Raw genomic sequence first — 18,107 nt, 5'->3', positions numbered from 1 at the left:
AAAACCATTGATTGGCTGCCTTCTGCATGCTCCCTCCTGGGGAATCAAGCCCTCAACTTGGGCATGTGCCCTGACAGGGAATTGAACCTGGACCTCCTGGTTCATGGGTCGATGCTTAACCACTGAGCCACACCAGCCTGGCTACAAAGTGTTTTTTAAAATACTAATAAAAAAGAATATAAGCCCTAGCCAGTTTGGCTCAGTGGATAGAGCGTCGGCCTGTGGACTGAAGAGTCACGGGTTCGATTCTGGTCAGGGACACATGCCCAGGTTGCGGGCTCGATCCCCAGTAGGGTTCGTACAGGAGGAAGCCAATCAATGATGTTTCTATCTCTCTCTCCCTCTCCCTTCCTCTCTGAAATCAATAAAAAATATTTTTTAAAAAAGAACTACAAGACATTAACAAAGCAGTGTAGTATTAATTTCTATCATTTAATTTTGTATGTGAATATATAGTTTTGAATAGTGGCTGTATTCTAAAATATTTTGTGGAAAATACTAAAATGAACAGCAATGTCAGCAACCAAATGGAGATATGTTACAGAATTTTAAAATACTTTTTGATAGAGATCATTGATTACATTAAAGTTTTAGTTTTGAACTGTGTAAAATAAATCAGGGAATAAGTTCTTATATAACCAAAACTAAAATAGCAAAAATGCTGACAATATTTTTGCTTGAAATATTTAGTATCCTATCTAATAAAAGGGTAATATGCAAATTGACCATCACTCCAACACACAAGATGGCCGCCCCCATGTGGACACAAGATGGCCACCACAAGATGGCTGGCAGGGGAGGGCAGTGGTGGGTGATCAGGCCTGCAGGGCAGGGCAGTTAGGGGTGACCAGGCCTGCACGGGAGGACAGTTGCGGGGGACCAGGCCTGCAGGGGAGGACAGTTGGGGGGACCAGGCCAGCAGGGGAGGGCAGTTGGGGAGGACCAGGCCTACAGGGGAGGGCAGTTGGGGGGACCAGGCCTGCAGGGGAGGGCAGTTGGGGGTGACCAGGCCTGCAGGGGAGGACAGTTGGGGGGGACCAGGCCAGCAGGGGAGGGCAGTTCCGGGGGGACCAGGTCAGCAGGGGAGGGCAGTTGGGGGCGACCAGGCTGGCAAAGGAGGGCAGTTAGGGGTGACCAGGCTGGCAGAGGAGTGCAGTTTGGGTCAATCAGCCCGGCACGGGAGCAGTTAGGCGTCAATCAGGCTGGCAGGGGAGTGGTTGGGGTGATCAGGCTGGCAGGCAGAAGTGGTTAGGGGCAATCAGGAAGGCAGGCAGGCGAGCGGTTGGGAGCCAGCAGTCCTGGATTGTGAGAGGGATCGGGCCTAAACGGGCAGTCGGACATCCCTCAAGGGGTCACAGATTGGAGAGGGTGCAGGCTGGGCTGAGGGACACATACCCCACCCCATGCACGAATATCGTGCACCGGGCCTCTAGTTTTAAAATATTATTTGAAGGTTAAGGCAGAATCTTATTCTGAAAATTAAAGGATCAGTCAGGACACATTTCTTTTTTTACCTTTTAATAGAGATAAAGAAATATTGTGAGGGTAGCAGTTACTTTTATCTTTGCTTTATTTTCAAATAAAAAATTAGGTGAATTAATGGATTCATATACCTTTATAGGTAGAAAAGGGCTAAAGGAGTTCTACCTTAACACAAACCCAGTTATTTTCTGATATTGTCAGCTGAGGTAGTATATAATTAATCAATATCAACTTAATTTTAGAAAATCATGGGTGGATCATATACCACCTATACTATCTAATAAAAGGGTAATATTCAAATTAACTGTCACTCTGTCACAAAGATGGTGGTGCCCATAGCCACAAGATGGCGGCACCCAGTCCTCTCAGCCCCGCCTGAGTCCTCCAGTCCTGGGGGGGGCGGGGGGCGGCTGCTGAGAGCAGGCACTGTGAGTGGCCTGGCGGAATGCTTGCTTCGTCGCCGTGGCGATGAGGCAAACATTCCGCATCAGCCGCAGATGGGCCTCTGTGCCTCGGAGAGCCCCTGGGCAGCAGGCACAGAGCGGCCAGGCCCCGCAGAGAGCTACTGGCGCATGGATTTGTGCGCAGGGCTACTAGTACCTAATAACTTTGTTTAGGACTCTACATGATACGTGTTGTATGAGAAATCTGTAACATGATGATGCTTTTGTATAATACAATACCTGTTTTCAAATATTAAAAAATAGACCAAATCCCAAAACATTCTGATTTTGTTGTTTAAAAAATTGTTTTCATTTTAATGATCTGAGTTAGTAACAAACAAATATACAAAATTGTCTTTTCACATTTCCATACATTGTATTATGGACCGCTTAAAACTCTGGATTGCAAATGCAGGTTTCTTTGTATCCTTAACTTCAATTATTGCCACTTATAAAAAAAAGGGGTTTACAAAAACATGCATTTGAGAACACAGATGCTAAAAGTTGCACATGGAAGTTAATGTACAACCAGTAGTGTACATTGTTCATTTGTGCAGTTTGTGTGTAAAATGCAACTGACGCAGAAGCAGTTATCCTGGGATATTTCACTCTACTTAAAATACATTATTGAGCAACAAATGAAACTACAGTTTAAAACAAAAACTGTATTCTACAAATACAATAAAATTCACAACTTGTACAGCTGAAGAAACTTTTGGGACCCAAAGCTGATTTAATAACCCTGCTGCTACATTGGTATATCTCCAAAGTCATAGATTGGAAAATAGCTGCTCTAATGAAAATAAGTATGTATAGTAAAAGGAAAGTGAGACTAAAAAATGTGAGGAACGCTTTGAAAATAGTAGTAATGTATGAGTCATTTATAATTTTCATTTTTAAATTTCAGAAATTTGAAGGTAATCTGAACATTTTCTAAGCCATTTAAAATTTTAAGGTATTTTCCATCATACTGTTTTCTAGGCCACTTCCCCAACCACTAATCTGCACTATAAATAAACACCAACATATGATTTTTTATATTAAATTGTTTCCAGATATCTGTAGGTAAAAAAAATCAGATCTTTCTTAAACATGTTTTCCTAGGTTGTGGCAACATGTGCTTTACCCTCTTTAACTCAATCTACAACCTAAAGTTATTTTTTCTCTATTATAAATTTTAAACTCCCTGGCAAGGAATGTGAATGCTACCCAGCTAGATCTTTATTCAGCTTCTTAAAGGACTTATGTCCCATAATAATTGTCCCACTTTCCCCTAAGGTCCAAGTTTGATGTAATCTCATGTAATATGAATTACATGAGGAAAAAAATGGTACAAAACAAGGGGATCTCCTCCAGGCCGTATTATAGAGTTGGCCTCTGATGTTATTGAAAACACTTGTTTTATTAAAATGAATACAACTGCAAACAGTTTGAGGGTAACTGCAGTTGAAAAGAAAATGGGTGATTTTCTATAGGAAACATCTGTTTTCCATGGGCCTTATGAAGAAAATGTGGCTAGTGATTTCAAACATGTACTTCAAGTTACCTAAATGCAACACAGCTTCTAAAAAAATATAAATCATCAGTGATTCAGGCAAGAAAGCTGGGGGAGTAAAGATGTATACTTAAACACTACATTAGGAGATGTAGTTTCCTACTCTATACTTTGAAATGAAAGAAACCAATTCTGTCCAGAGTCAGTACCAGAAAGAGATATGGCTGCTTCCTACTTTTCTATATAACAAAATTAATTTTATGATGCTTTCACTTGCGGATAGTCTCTTATTTGAACTATCAAAATGAATCTAGGTTATTTTTATTTTCAAAATAAGCTGCCTAAACCGGTGTTGTTTTTATAAAACTTTCAGAAATGAAACATTTAACCCTTGAGAGAAACTTTGATATTGAGTATCTTGTCTAATGGCAGGTACAAAGATTGTTGAATTAAGTATTATTGCTTTAAAGATAACCATCAGAAATAAATATGTAACGTTAACTCAAATACTCATTTTTCACTCAATGCTACAATGTTTTATTCTCAAATCAAGTTACATGTTACCTTCAATTCTTGGCCAGTTTACTTAGGTTTTTAATTATAAGAAGTTAGCCTGTTAACTCAAAATGAAGACAATAGCAATAGCTACATAAGCACCTCTTATTTGGGCATTGAGCAGTAAACACTGCTTTCTTGATAGGACTTAAGGCACTAAATGGTGGTAAAATAAACAAAAGTATGATGATTAACAACTTCTTTAGAATCCTAAAAAAGGAGATCATTTAGAAGGACACTATTAAATCTTTTTCTCAAACAAATAAGGCATCCTGTTGGCAAACACAAAAAACACAAGGTCATGTTGAACCTAATACATTCACTGTCTCTCAGCTAAAGTACTTGACAAATTGACAAATTAGCTACATAGCATGTATAAGGTTGGAAAGGCACCAAAAGGAGAGCTCTACCACTTCCAGTTCTCAGAGTCAGGTGAGCTGTGTTTAACACTGCATGCATGTAGTCTAATTATAAATTTCACTCTGTAAAATGTATAATGTGGTTAATTTTTGTTTCAACAAATCAGTTAATCAAATGCTAGTTTAGTAAGAAATTTATTTTCATGAATCAGAAAATTACAGCAGTGTCTAACACAACCCCATTATAAAGCTAAACTAATTCTAGTACTGAATGCATATTCTGGAAAACACTGAAGCAAATCTGTATAAACAAAAAAGGTTACCTCAAGATAGAATTCACAATTGAAATTCAATATATAACTAAATAAGATTTACTGAAAATGAAGTGTAGTACAGATACATCAAACAATTATAATCACAACATTTTCCTTGTGAAAAATACAACTATTAGTGAAATAAATTGTACAATTGAAATTTTTTCCAAAGGAAAAAAACAGTATAAAAGAAAATTCTTTTCTTCAAGATAAGGAAAATAGTATGTCATTGTTTTTTTTTCATCACAATATAATTTGACACAAAAAGCAGTCATAGAATTGCACCAATTCCACATCCAGTTTCCTGAATATGTTAAGAGTAAAAGGAGTTTGTAAAGCAGAATGCAGTTTCTGAATTTTATATTTTAAATTGATATTCTCATACAGAATGTCATAGCACACCAGATCTGTTTACACATGTATAATACTTTCTGTTTTGTGGCCAGACATGAATACAAACATATGATTTCTGCCACCTTTCTTTCATTCTGGTGTTTAGTCAGAGTCAGGAAAAAAACAATCAAGCTACTTAAGTGTTATCTAACAATAAAGAAAAATTATATTTAGTGCATGCTTCATCATTTGTCAAAAAACATTTCTGAAAATAAAACTCAGTTACCAAATGGTTTATAAAATAGAAAGATCATTCATTAGGATAAAAATGTGGTGGGATGTAGGTCCATTTTCGAAGGACTGACTTCCTTGGCAGCACCACTGTCCTTCAGCAGAGGTCAGGATGCAAGCAAGTTCTATGGCTAGAGCAGGTGTGCCTGCAGGAGACCACTGCTTGACATTTGATTAGCCAAGGCTCTAGACCCACTTTGATCACTCCCTCCACCATTTCATTAGTGCTACAAAATAGACAAAAAATTTCTGGAAATGTTAGGAGCATTTCTGCTGTACATGATTTAGAAGTTCTCCAAATTTTTCAAATAGGTCTTCTACCCATTTTACATTTTTCATACAAAGTTGAACAATTTCTTCTTGTCCTAAATCTTCATTTTTCTTCTGCACAGAAGAGATCTAAAATAAAGAGAATTGCCACATTAGCTTATATTTATCTATATATATAAAAAGCCAGCGACCGGACCGCCGAAAGGACTGGAAGGACCAGTTGCTATGACACCCACTTCGGCCAGCTAACCGGCCCCATCAGGGGATGGGGCCAGCCGGCCAACCTCTCTCGGCCCCTCCCCCAGCCGGCCCCACCCCTGATGGGCCTCTCCCACCCAGATTGGGGGCGAGGCGGCTGGCCAACCCCCCCATGGCCCTTCCATCCATCCAGCCCTGCCCCTGATCGCCCCTTCACCCCAATAGGGGGCGGGGCTGGCCACCCACGGCCTCTCTCCCTGGCTGGCCCCACCCCCGGTGGGCCCCCACCACCCTGATTGGCCTGCCCCGCCCCCGATCACCCCTCTACACCAATCAGGGATGGGGCTGGCTGGCCAACCTCCCATGACCCCTTCCCTGGCCGCTGACCCCCAATCAGCCCCTCCACCCCAATTGGGGGCAGGGCCTGCATGCCAATTGCCCACAGCTCCTCCCCTCAGCCAGCCCGTCCCTGATCAGACCCCGATTGGGGCAGGCCAGCCAGCCAACCTTCCGCTGTCTCCTCCTCCCGAGAGGCCCAGCCCCAATCCACCGCAACTGGGGCCCGGCCAAAGGAATTCATGCACTGGGCCTCTAGTCACTTTATAAGATCTTCATAAGGACTTACTATTTCTACATCCTGAAAGAGGATTTATTAATTCACCTATAAGTACTGATTTTTTTTTTGAAAAACCCTTCCACGGAGAATAATTATTTCATATACATTTGAATGAAGTCTAATCCTATCATTTTTGGCTCCACGGGAACAAGGAAGAAGGTCAGGAAAAGTGGTTCAAACTTTTTAAATTCCTTTCAGTTGTGTTAAAAGCAGAATGACAAAATTTGAGGTCAATTCTTCCTTTAAGATACTGTAAAAATAGTCAACCTATTTTTCATGACCACCTTTACTTTCTCCTTTGCTAAACAGAGGTTAGATTTAGAACATCTTTCGAAACCAGACCATTATAAAATACATTACATGTAACTGTGAATAAACTTAACCCTTTTAAATTAAAAAACAAAAACAAAAAAAACACCTGAAAGTACCATCTACATTTTAAACCCGTGGGAATTAATCCTTATATCCCATCCACAAAGTGGTACTATTGTCATATATAATTTCTAAGCAACTTAAATTATGATACTCAAAAGCTACAATTAAATTTTAACTATCATTTCTTCATGCCAAGGAACAAAACCCCATTTCTCTATAACATTACCACTTATAGCTCCTTTGAGAGGCGGTGAGCCTCAGATTAATCTGAGCACAACACATAACAGGGAGGCTAGGAGCAATCTTCTAGTCATTATTTACAGGAGAATATAGAGACATACATTTTTAAGCAATTCTCTTTAACACATTAAAAATACTATAGCTACAGTCTCCTTAAAGCTTGGAAAAACATACATTTCTTTTTTAAATAAATGAAAAAATAATTACCTCATCTTTACATATCAGATAAACATGATATTTATAATGATGGAGTGAATGATACAAAGAATATAGTTGTATTTTCTCTGGATCAACAGCAAACTCCTGTAACAAGAAAACAGTTTAGAGATATATTTATTTCATGGAGCATCTGAGTTAAGAATACTTTTACAAAAATACTAGACCAAAAGTTTCAAAGGATATATTAAAAGTGACTTGTATGGCTAGGTATTAGCTCATATTAATAAGCTGTTATTAATAAGAGGCTTATTCAAAATAAGAATTTAAATTGTATTTTTAAACCTTCACTTTTTTCCTGAACATAAATATACACTATTTCAAAATATTTAACCATTATAGAAAAGTTTAAACAGTGAACATATAAGATGATTTATAAAGTAAAAGAATCCTATAATTTCTTGGTTCAGAGATAAACAAGGTTAACAAAATGTTATATATTTCCCATGTTTTCCTCCATGTATAACATATATTTCTATAACTTCTTTTTTAGCCTAACTAAAACATGGATATCTATTTATTACATACACCACCCCCAATATAAATTAAATGGGGGCAGGAAATTTTGACCCTTTTTCACTGTTGTATTCTCAGTACTTAGAACTGTATTTTGCACACTACAAGCACTAAAAAAAAATTTATTGAAAGCATGAATGAATCTATCATTTCTTTTTCTGAATGGGCATTAATTTAGACCATGCTTGAAAATGAATCAATTTTAACAGTTGCAGATATGTGGTCAACATTGAATCTTATTAAAGGTGTGCATGCTCATTTATCTGTATGCATTTGTATCCAATGACAAAAAAAAAACTATAAAATATACATACAAGCATGGTATGTTTCCTTGCTTACTAGGCTATTTAAAAATTTTTTGAGCACTTACTATATGCCAGATACTGTGCTAGGTAATGAGAGAAACAAAGAATAAGACTGAATCCCTGCTCTTTAGGCCAGAGCGGCTCATTCCTACCTGAAAATAATTCAAATTTAACAACAATATAGTAAAATATTTGCTTGCCTCAATGTTTTAATTAGAATTATATTAACAACTAGGAGAGGTATAACATCAATCAATATACACTTACTTGTGCAGATTTAATGGTTGTTTTAGAGGTCCTTAGAGTTTTCTTATTATAAGCTTTGCCATTCATTTTGATTTTAGAAACAGCAGACCCCCCACTTTTTGCTTTAGAGTCTCGGGTAATTATTGTTAGTTCAGGAAAACGTTCCAAAGCATTCTTTAAAATAAAGCAAAAATAATTGACATCAGAAGAAAACTAATTTATACTACTTACAGCTACTCAAATTTATTTTTAAAAAAAGAAACGTTTACATACATGTACATATACACACAAATCTTTATGTGGGAACACTGATTGGGTGTGGTATATGTAATATTCAAATACATACATACATGGAGTGTTAAAACATGGCCAAATTCTTTGCAGCTCCTCCCATCAAGATGGGAATCTTAACTTGCCCTAGCCAGTTTGGCTTAGTGCTGTGGTCGTCAAACTGCGGCTCGCGAGCCACATGCGGCTCTTTGGCCCCTTGAGAGTGGCTCTTCCACAAAATACCACGGCCTGGGCGAGTCTATTTTGAAGAAGTGGCGTTAGAAGAAGTTTAAAAAATTTGGCTCTCAAAAGAAATTTCAATCGTTGTACTGTTATTTGGCTCTGTTGACTAATGAGTTTGCCGACCACTGGCTTAGTGGCTAGAGCATTGGCCTGTGGACTGAGGGGTCCCGCGTTCTATTCCGGTCAAGGGCACATGCCCGGGTTGCGGGCTCGATCCCCAGTGGGGGACGTACAGGAGGCAGCCGATCAATAGTTCTCTCATCATTGATGTTTCTATCTCTCTCTCCCTCTCCCTTCCTCTCTGAAATCAATAAAAATATATATTTTTTAAAAAAGGATGGGAATCTGAACTATATTTATTGTGATCATTTTGCAGTATAGACAAATGTTGAATCATTGCTATACACATTAAACTAATATAATGTTGTATGCAATTATACCCCAATGAAAAAAATGTAGATTCTATTTCCCCATTCCTTGAATCTGGGTCAACCTTATGACATGCTTTTAAGCAACAGCACATGACACTGTGGGAACTCCTGAATGAGGCAGAAAGTTCTTTGCAATGCCTTTCTGGCTTCAATGTAGGGGAAAGAGGGACATATACAAATGCTTTTCATTTATAATGGGGTTATATTCTGATAAACCCATGCTAAGTTGAAAATATTGTAAGTTGAAAATGCATTTACCACTACACTACAGAGAGCATTGTTGTTTAATCTTGTGATCACGAGGCTAAGTGGAATTTGTGGGTCCCTGCTGCTGCCCGGCATTACAAGAGAGTATCATACCACATATTGTAGCCCAAGAAAAGGTCAAAATTCAAAACTTGAAGTATAGCTTCTACTGAATTCATATATATTTTACACCATCTTAAAGTAAAAACATTGTCATAAGTTTCTTCAAAGCTCTACCAATTGAACCACTGTTAACACTCTGAAACTTGGTCAAGTCCTGGATCATGGGAGAGAAATAAGCGTTGTAATGTTCCTCTGGCTTTACTATTTCTCTTGCTTCTTTTGACTATAGGAAACGCAGTTGTGATATACGAGTGTAAAACAGAGTTTGATGAGTTTTCTGACCACAACGATATAATAGTTATCACTGATAATTTAGTGGCCATGTGGCAGAACCAATTCTAGTCCATTCTTTAAGTCACTGGCATATTTATGCCCTTACCTACTTGGCAAATCATCCTGACATGAAAAGCTACAAACAATAATTGAAGCCTGGCCGCAGTGGGCTCAGTGGTTAAGCATCGACCTATGAATCAGGAGGCCAGGGTTCGATTCCCAGTTACGGCACATGCCCAGGGTACAGGTTCAATCCCCAGTGTGGGGTGTGCAGGAGACAGCCGATCAATGATTCTCTCTCATCATTGATATTTCTAGTGCTCTCTCCCTCTCCCTTCCTCTCTGAAATCAATAAAAATATATTTTAAAAAATAATTGAATATTTGTAGCTAAATTTAACTAGTTTGAATAGTTTTTAAAAATTGAACTAATAGTATTGTTTCACATTTTGATACTAAAAGGGTTCAAGTGTTCACATTATCTTTATTTCCCCCAGTATATTTATTATACAAACTAGAGGCCCGGTGCACAAATTCATACATGGGTGGGGTCCCTTGGCCTGGCCAGCTGACCAGGAGGTACTGCGGGAGGTTGGCTAGCCGCAGGAGATTGGCTGTGGGAGCACACGGACCATCAGGGAGCAGCTCCTGCATTGAGCATCTGCCCCCTGGTGGTCAGTGCACGTCATAGCATTGGTTGTTCGGTTCCATCTTAATGGTCACTTAGGCTTTTATGTATATAGATTGTACTTCTCATTTGATAAACTCAACTGTTTTATAAACAGTCACAACCTTCAAGGCCACTCTTTTCAAACCCCATGTGAGTTCCCAAACACCTGGTATTGTGACCCCAAAACGCATTTTTAAACAGACAACCTAATGTTTTTATATGTAAGTGTAGGAGGGAACTAAGTTTCATTTAATAGACACAATAGAATTTTTACTATTTCCTACCAGAGTGAGCTATCACTAATTTCTAGCTTCATTTTCTTAGATTATTTGTGCTATTATATACTTTGGTGTTTTCCTTATAAAATATGCCCAGGCTTGAATTACTCTTTATAACAAATGGAATTTAAAGACCAAAAAATAAAAAATAAATGGATTTTACATTTGGGAACAATGACTAGGTCAGTGTGGAGATGAAAGGAGAAAACTTATTGTTCTTTCTAATAAGCGCAAGATGCTAAAGATGACTGGAAGTAAATAGGATTCAGAGGAAAATAGATCATTAACTTCAAAAGCCTTTAGGATTCCTAAAATTACCAGGATCATCATGGGAAGTAGTGTTAATTATGTCTAAAGAACAGAAAATATTTTATAATCTGTTTGTAATATTTTATATCAAATCATTCTAAATTTTAGTACTGTTTGTGAATTATAGCTTAGAAATGCAAATTGTTATAAATGAAAATTATCAAAATTAACTAATTTCAAAAATTAAAAATTTTGTTTTTTTCTGTGAAAATAAGAATATCAAAGCTAATTTTTCACTTGTTTATCATAAACTATTACATAAGCTTTAAATATCTACTAAATCTATTAAATTCCAAGTGGTAGCTTTATTTTAATGCAAGTTATTAGAGAACTGGTTTGATATTTAAAACATGGTTAGCCAAAACTGATCACTATTAAGATTTAATAAATCTTTAGAAAACACACATCTAAGAATATTCTCTTGTTTCTAAAAACATGGTATTTCCCAAAGTATATTTCACTTGAAGAACAGTTAAGTGGAAAATACTTGACTAGGAGTCAGTAGACCAAATTCTTAGTAATGAGCTTCTTACCAGCTTCTGACATTTTTTCCCTACAAGTACATGTCAGTGAAGAATATAGGACTACTGGTAGAGTTTAGTGTCAATTAATTTTGAACTCAGTGTCAGAGCCTTAATTTTCACCTAGCTAAAATAAAACAAATTTTCACTTTTATGTGGAGTTCAGATAAAACAGTGATGTGAAAAAGCTATACAAATTACCTAAAGAAATTGAAAATTGAAGTCCACACAAAAATCTGCACATGGATGTATATAGTAGCTTTATTGATAATTGCCAGGATTAGGAAGCAACCAAGATATCATTCAGTAGGTGAACAAACTGGTACATTCAGACAATGGAATATTATTCAGTGGTAAATAGAAATGAACTATTAAGTTATGAAAAGACATGGTAGTACCTTAAATGCATATTACTAAATGCAAGAAGCCAATCTTAAAAGGCTATGTACTATATGGCTTCAACAATATGACATTCTGGAAAAGGTAAAAAGAGAGTAAAAATATCAGTGGTTGCCAGAGGATGGGGGGAGAGGTGACTTGACAGAGCACAGAGGATTTTTAGGGCAGTGAAACTACTCTATATGAAACTATAATAGTGGATACACATCCAAACCCATAAAATGGGCAACATCATAATGTCAACTATGGAGTTTGGGTTATAATGATATGTCAATGTAGGTTCATCAATAATAAGAAATGTATCATTCTGGTAGGAGATGTTGATAACTGGGGAGGTTGTTCATGTGTGCGTGGGGGGTGGGGCATATGGAAACTCAATTTTGCTGTGAAACTTCTATAAAAAATAAACTTAATAAAAAGCAAAGCCATACAAATATGCAAAAAAAATTCTCTGAAGATAGACTCAAATGCTTTTAGATGTTCTATGTTATACTCTGAATGAGAAGAGCTGGAGAGTTTTTGACAACTAGGTAGCTTCTGTGATAAATTTTCTGAGTTTAGATTAACTTATTGTTGCTTTATATTTCTGATAACACTAAAAACAACTTACAGTGGCAAGATATATTAACAGATATAATTAGAAATATTTCCTAACATTATGTGAGGATTAATTTTCCTCAGATATTGGCTAAATAAGGCAAGTAAAGGGAATTTTGATGACCATGCTAAGAAAATGCTAATTCTAACTATAGATGAAATGTGAAAAATTTGAAAAAGTTTAAAAGTAAAAAAGATTGGTATACAGTGTCAGTTTAAAGGAAGTATTTTTAAAACATTTGGGAATTATTTTATAGAAGGAATACTAGATAAATATATAAGCCTAAAAATTAATTTAAGCAAAGAAAAGCAAACAATTAACATTAAGAATATGTTTTAATAGGAATATAATGAGCAACATAAACTGATGAACAAAAATAGATCCAGAGATATAGAAGGATCAAACAGACCGTCAAACCTCAGAGGGAAGGTAGGGGAGGGTGTCGGGGGGTAAGAGATCAACCAAAGAATTTATATGCATGCATGTAAGCATAACCAATGGACACACACAATAGGGGATGAGGGCCTGTACTGGGGGGTGGGAGCAGGCTGGGAGAGGTCAATGGGGGGAAAAAGGAGACATATGTAATATTTTCAACAATAAAGAATTTCTTTAAAAAAATATGCTTAATAATAAAGACAAGCTAAAGACTCAATGAATAAAAATCAAATTTTTATTGGGTAAGGAAATTATATAAAATGGAAAATGACTGTCATAAATTTCCTTCCTATTGTATTTAAGACTACGATTCACACTGAGTTGCTAATAAATCATCTGAAGAAAATACCTTGAATGATTGATCCAAATGAAGATTCAAAAGAAGTCTCTTTCGGTTATCATTCAGCATGCTATCTATTTTTTTCATATGAGGCAAAAGTAGCTCATCTAAAACAAGATAAAAATTTATTATAACAGGATAAACTATCAACACAAAAACCTGTTAAAATCCAACTTTTTTCAAATCATTAATATATCAAGACATTAAATTAATTGGCTTATATAATGTAATGCTTTTGAAAATTAGGACATGAAGTTTTCTGAACAAAAGCTAACTTGAAAAATAGGTTTACAATAGCCAAGTGAGAAAAAAGCATGATCCTAGTATGAAAGGATTAAAAGTCCTAGGTTTTACACTTCTCTGCCACCAGAATTGATTGATAGCAGTGATTTGACAAGTAGGCAAGCTGTCTGATTTCTCCAGACCTCATTTACCATCTGAACAATAATAGTATTATAATTATTGGAAATTTATGTAACACTAGAGACCCTGCACCAGTGGGGCCCCTCGGCCTGGCCTGCGGGATTGGGCCGAAACCGGCTCTCTGGCATCCTGAGGGGTCCTGGATTTGAGAGAGCACAGGCCAGGCGATGGACCCACCGGTGCATGATCAGGGCTGGGAAGGAACGTGGGAGGTTGGCCAGCTGGAGGAGGGACTGTGGGAGGGCTCCAGGGTGTGTCTGGCCCATCTTGCTCAGTTCCCATCTGCTGGACCCCAGCAGCAAGCTAACCTACCGGTTGGAGCGTCTGCCCCCTGGTGGTCAGTGCACATCATAATGAGCAGTTGAGCGGCCTTAGCATATCATTAGCATATTATACTTTGATTGGTTGAATGGCCAACTGACCAGCTGCTTAGCATATTGGGCTTTTATTATATAGGATTATAAAATTTTCTAAAATACTGAGTATGATATTCTTAATTCACTGTAGTTTGGGGCAAAGAAAAAGTAGGGAAAGGCCCTGTCTTGATTGTTTGGTTGGTTGTAGTGTCATCCTGTATACCAGAGGGTTATGGGTTCAATCCCCAGTTAGAGCATGTGAAAGAGGCAACCATTAATGTTTCTCTTTCTCTCTCTCTCCCTTCACCACCCTCTCAATCAATAAAAAAGCATGTCCTCAGGTGAGGATTAAAATAATTAGTTAACTTAAAAAAAAGTAGGGGAAGAAAAATGATTGAAATCCAGTTTTAAAACACAAGAGAAGAGTCAACATAGTTATTTTAAAAAAGGAGAGAGTAAAAGTATAACAAGGATTCCTACCGAAAACATTTTGCTTTCTTCTCCACCCCTCTAAAATGTTAAGGTCTTTTAAGAAAAGCACCTTCAGAATATAAGTTTAATTACTTTTGGTGTATTAAATATTTTAGGTTATTAGATTATTTCTTTTTCTTTCTAATCCTCATCTGAAGACATGTTTTTATTGATTTTTTTTTTTAGAGAGAGGAAGAGAGAGGGAGAAACATCAATGTGAGAGAGAAACATAGATCAGATGCCTCCTTTACTGCCCCAACTGGGGATCGAACCTGCAATCTTTAGGTGTACAGGATAATGCTCCAGCCAACTAAGCCACTGGGACAAGGCTAGACGATGATGTTTTGTCATCTTTAATGACCTTTCTGAAAACGTATATATAATCCTCAGGATCTAGTTTCTAATTTCAGAGATGAATAAAACCACTCTTTATATATTTAAAATACAAACACAAGCACAGTGACCAGTGAAAGAACACTTCCTCTAATTAAAGAAAAAGTCCTTAGTGAGGAACACTTTTTAAGGTCACACTATAACACACCTGATAGTTTTCTTTTATCTTTCTAGTAGTGATTAATTCTATTCAAATACTATGAGAATTACATTAAACAAAAACAAGTTTTACGTATTTGTGAATAATTTTTAAATATAACCATTAAAATCTTTCCCCCTCATATTAAATGGAGAAAAATAAGAAAATAAGCAATATTAAAAAATCATTTAAAATACAACTGTTGAGAAATGACCACTGCTAAGAGATGTGTATTTTTATGATGCAAGAAGTTTTGAGAGAGAAAAACATTTAATGGCAAAAATACCAACCCAGAAATTACGGTTTTTTTGTTGTTAGTCCCACCCAAGGATATTTTTCCATTGATTTTTAGAGTAGAAGGTGGCAGGGGGAGGGGGGGGGGGGGAGGAAAAAGAGAAACATCTATGTGAGAGACACACATTGATTGGTTGCCTCCCTCAGGGATTGAGCCTGCAACCAAGGTACATGACCTTGACCGCAATGGAACCCAGGACCCTTCAGTCCATGGGCTGACAGTTTATCCAATGAGCCAAACCAGCTAGTGTAACTATGGGGTTTTAATCATGGTTCACCTACCACTAACTTGTTAACTTTAGGAAATACATTTAATCTTTTTGAACCTTTCAATCTCTGACTCTAAAATGATGTACAGATTATTATATCAGATGGTCAAAAAGCAATGGACCAGAAATTAGAATACCTTTGATCTTAATCCAGTGGTCGGCAAACGGAGGCTCGAGAGCCACATGCAGCTCTTTGGCCCCTTGAGTGTGGCTCGGCTTTAGAACCACTTCTTCAAAATAGACTCGCCCAGGCCGAAAACCGACTTCTGCGCATGGGCCATGAAGTTTCAATCGCACTGTACGTGCGCGCCCGCACGTGGTATTTTGTGGAAGAGCCACACTCAAGGGGCCAAAGAGCCGCATGTGGCTCGAGAGCCACGGTTTGCCGAACACTGTCTTAATCCTTTGCTACTTGCACGTTGTGGGCCCTTAGGCAAGTCACTTAACCTGAGCCTCACTGTCTTTATCCACCAAAATGGATGTCCAGGTTCTTCTGGGATTGAAATGGAATAGCGTGGCAAAGTATGTGGAAATAATAAAACAATATATATTATTAGGCATTAGTGTTGAAATATCTGATTATCTTTTAATCTTATACCGTTCAGTTCATTTTGATATAAGGGTAATGAAAACTAATTAATCCTTTCATTCCTTCTTAAAAAAAAAAAGTATTGCTTTCAGAGAGAGGAAGGGAGGAGAGAGAGATAGAAACATCAATGATGAGAGAGAATCTTTGACTGCCTCCACACACCCAACACTGGAGATCCAGCCCACAATCTGGGCATGTGCCCTGACCAGGAATTGAACCATGACCTCCTGGTTCATGGGTTGATGCTCAACCACTGAGTCACACCAGCAGGGCTCATTCCTTCTTTTAGTTGTCCCTGGTAAAACTAAAGTAGCTGAAGGCTAAATATTAGTGAGCAACATTAGCTATGTGAATTACAAGTTTATTTCATATATCAATTTTATCCCTATTTTATTATAATAAAAAATTACTAAAGAAAAAGTATAAAGAAATATTAATGAATGTAACCCAATGCATATACAGTTTTATTACTAATAGATTAGAAAATAATTACTCTGTGATGTATCTTTGACTGGACACAAGTATACAGTTTTAATTTTTATATCATTATCTGATTCATCTTTCCAATTATTATTGGTATCTGGATCTTTCATGATATACATGAAATATTATGAGGATGATAAAGATTCTACAGTTGAAAGAAACTATTGGTTAGTTACATAATTTTACCATGAGTAGAAATCAATAAAAGTGCATCCAATATAAAGTTGTTCAAATATTCAGAAAAGTCATGAAAAGATATTACCAGTTTACACAACAAATACATATCATGGATTTGTTTTTTTCAATTAATAATTATTATTTTTAATAATTATTATTTTTAAATTTATCTTTATTGTTGAAAGTATTACAGATGTCCTCCCCCTTTCTTTCTCATTGACCTCCTCCCACCCTGTAACTGCCCCTCCCAGGCCTTCACCACACTATTGTCTGTGTCCATGGGCTATGTATCATATCATTGATTTGTTAACAAAGTATAGGTATGTTACAAAAACCATATATTAAACACATAACTAAAAGACAAGAATAAAATAGATCCATAAAGTACTACCAAAAGAGTACTACTTAGCAGACTGTACCATTGCTCTTCTCTAAGGCTTGCATTGTGTCAGGGTCCAAAGCAATGCTAACAAGCAATTCCATGTAACTCTTAAAGGTTTCCTTCATTGCTCTTGTGTTCAAAAAACGAGTGACAAAGGGAGCTGGAGGATCAAATTCTGGGAGGGAGAAAAGATGAAACATTAAATATTCTTTCCTGACAACTTTAAAAAACAGGTTTCTCTGTAACAAGACTGTATAAAGAGATGAAAGGTTGTAGATAAAATTTCTCAAATTAAAATGGTTCTCCCACTCTGCTTTTAAAAACATCCAGGTGAGAGAATTTGAAAGCTGGTTTGCAGCTCAATCATTGGAGAGCTTTTAAAGCAAAACAAAAACCCCCGCACAGATTGCTAGACTTATTAAAACATGATCTTTTGACAAGGGATGGAAGTTGCAATGAAGCTTAATTATACTTTATAAAAGGTTCCTAGGTGACTCTGAAGCCCAACACCAGTCCAGGCTCATCAGAATCTATTTCTTCTCCCTGGGCCCTACCACAGACAGAAGTACATAGCTTCTGCTATGAAGTGTGATGGTTATCTCCAGGAAGATCATCTATATAACTGTTTGAGTCATAAAATAGACACGTTTTCCCTTTGGGACACCATTATTAAAAAAAGAATAGTGTATTGATTTTTAGAGAGAGGGGAAGCGGAAGGGGGAAGGAGAGATAAACATCA

At 37.1% G+C, this 18,107-nt stretch overlaps 1 protein-coding gene across 4 annotated transcripts in view; it reads right to left on the bottom strand.

Moving 5' to 3' along the window:
* Positions 1 to 1,866: 1,866 nt before the first annotated feature.
* Positions 1,867 to 18,107, bottom strand: part of QSER1 (glutamine and serine rich 1) — a 62,639-nt gene continuing 46,398 nt past the window's right edge. For 3 of the 4 annotated variants that reach the window (XM_079789312.1, XM_079789313.1, XM_079789315.1), the window contains 5 exons: positions 17,406 to 17,543; positions 13,402 to 13,499; positions 8,276 to 8,428; positions 7,179 to 7,274; positions 1,868 to 5,671 (listed from right to left, as the gene is read on the bottom strand). In XM_079789312.1, the coding sequence (XP_079645438.1) occupies positions 5,531 to 5,671; positions 7,179 to 7,274; positions 8,276 to 8,428; positions 13,402 to 13,499; positions 17,406 to 17,543 (626 nt within the window). In that variant the 3' untranslated portion in view covers positions 1,868 to 5,530. Of the gene's footprint in view, positions 5,672 to 7,178; positions 7,275 to 8,275; positions 8,429 to 13,401; positions 13,500 to 17,405; positions 17,544 to 18,107 lie in introns of all 4 variants that reach the window. The other variant, XM_079789314.1, reaches the window with a different exon arrangement.

This window comes from Cnephaeus nilssonii (genome assembly GCF_951640355.1).
Source record: "Cnephaeus nilssonii genome assembly, chromosome: 13".
Lineage (NCBI taxonomy): Eukaryota > Metazoa > Chordata > Mammalia > Chiroptera > Vespertilionidae > Cnephaeus > Cnephaeus nilssonii.
The sequence above is the reverse complement of the archived record's forward strand: the minus strand, read 5'-3'. Positions and strand labels throughout refer to the sequence as shown.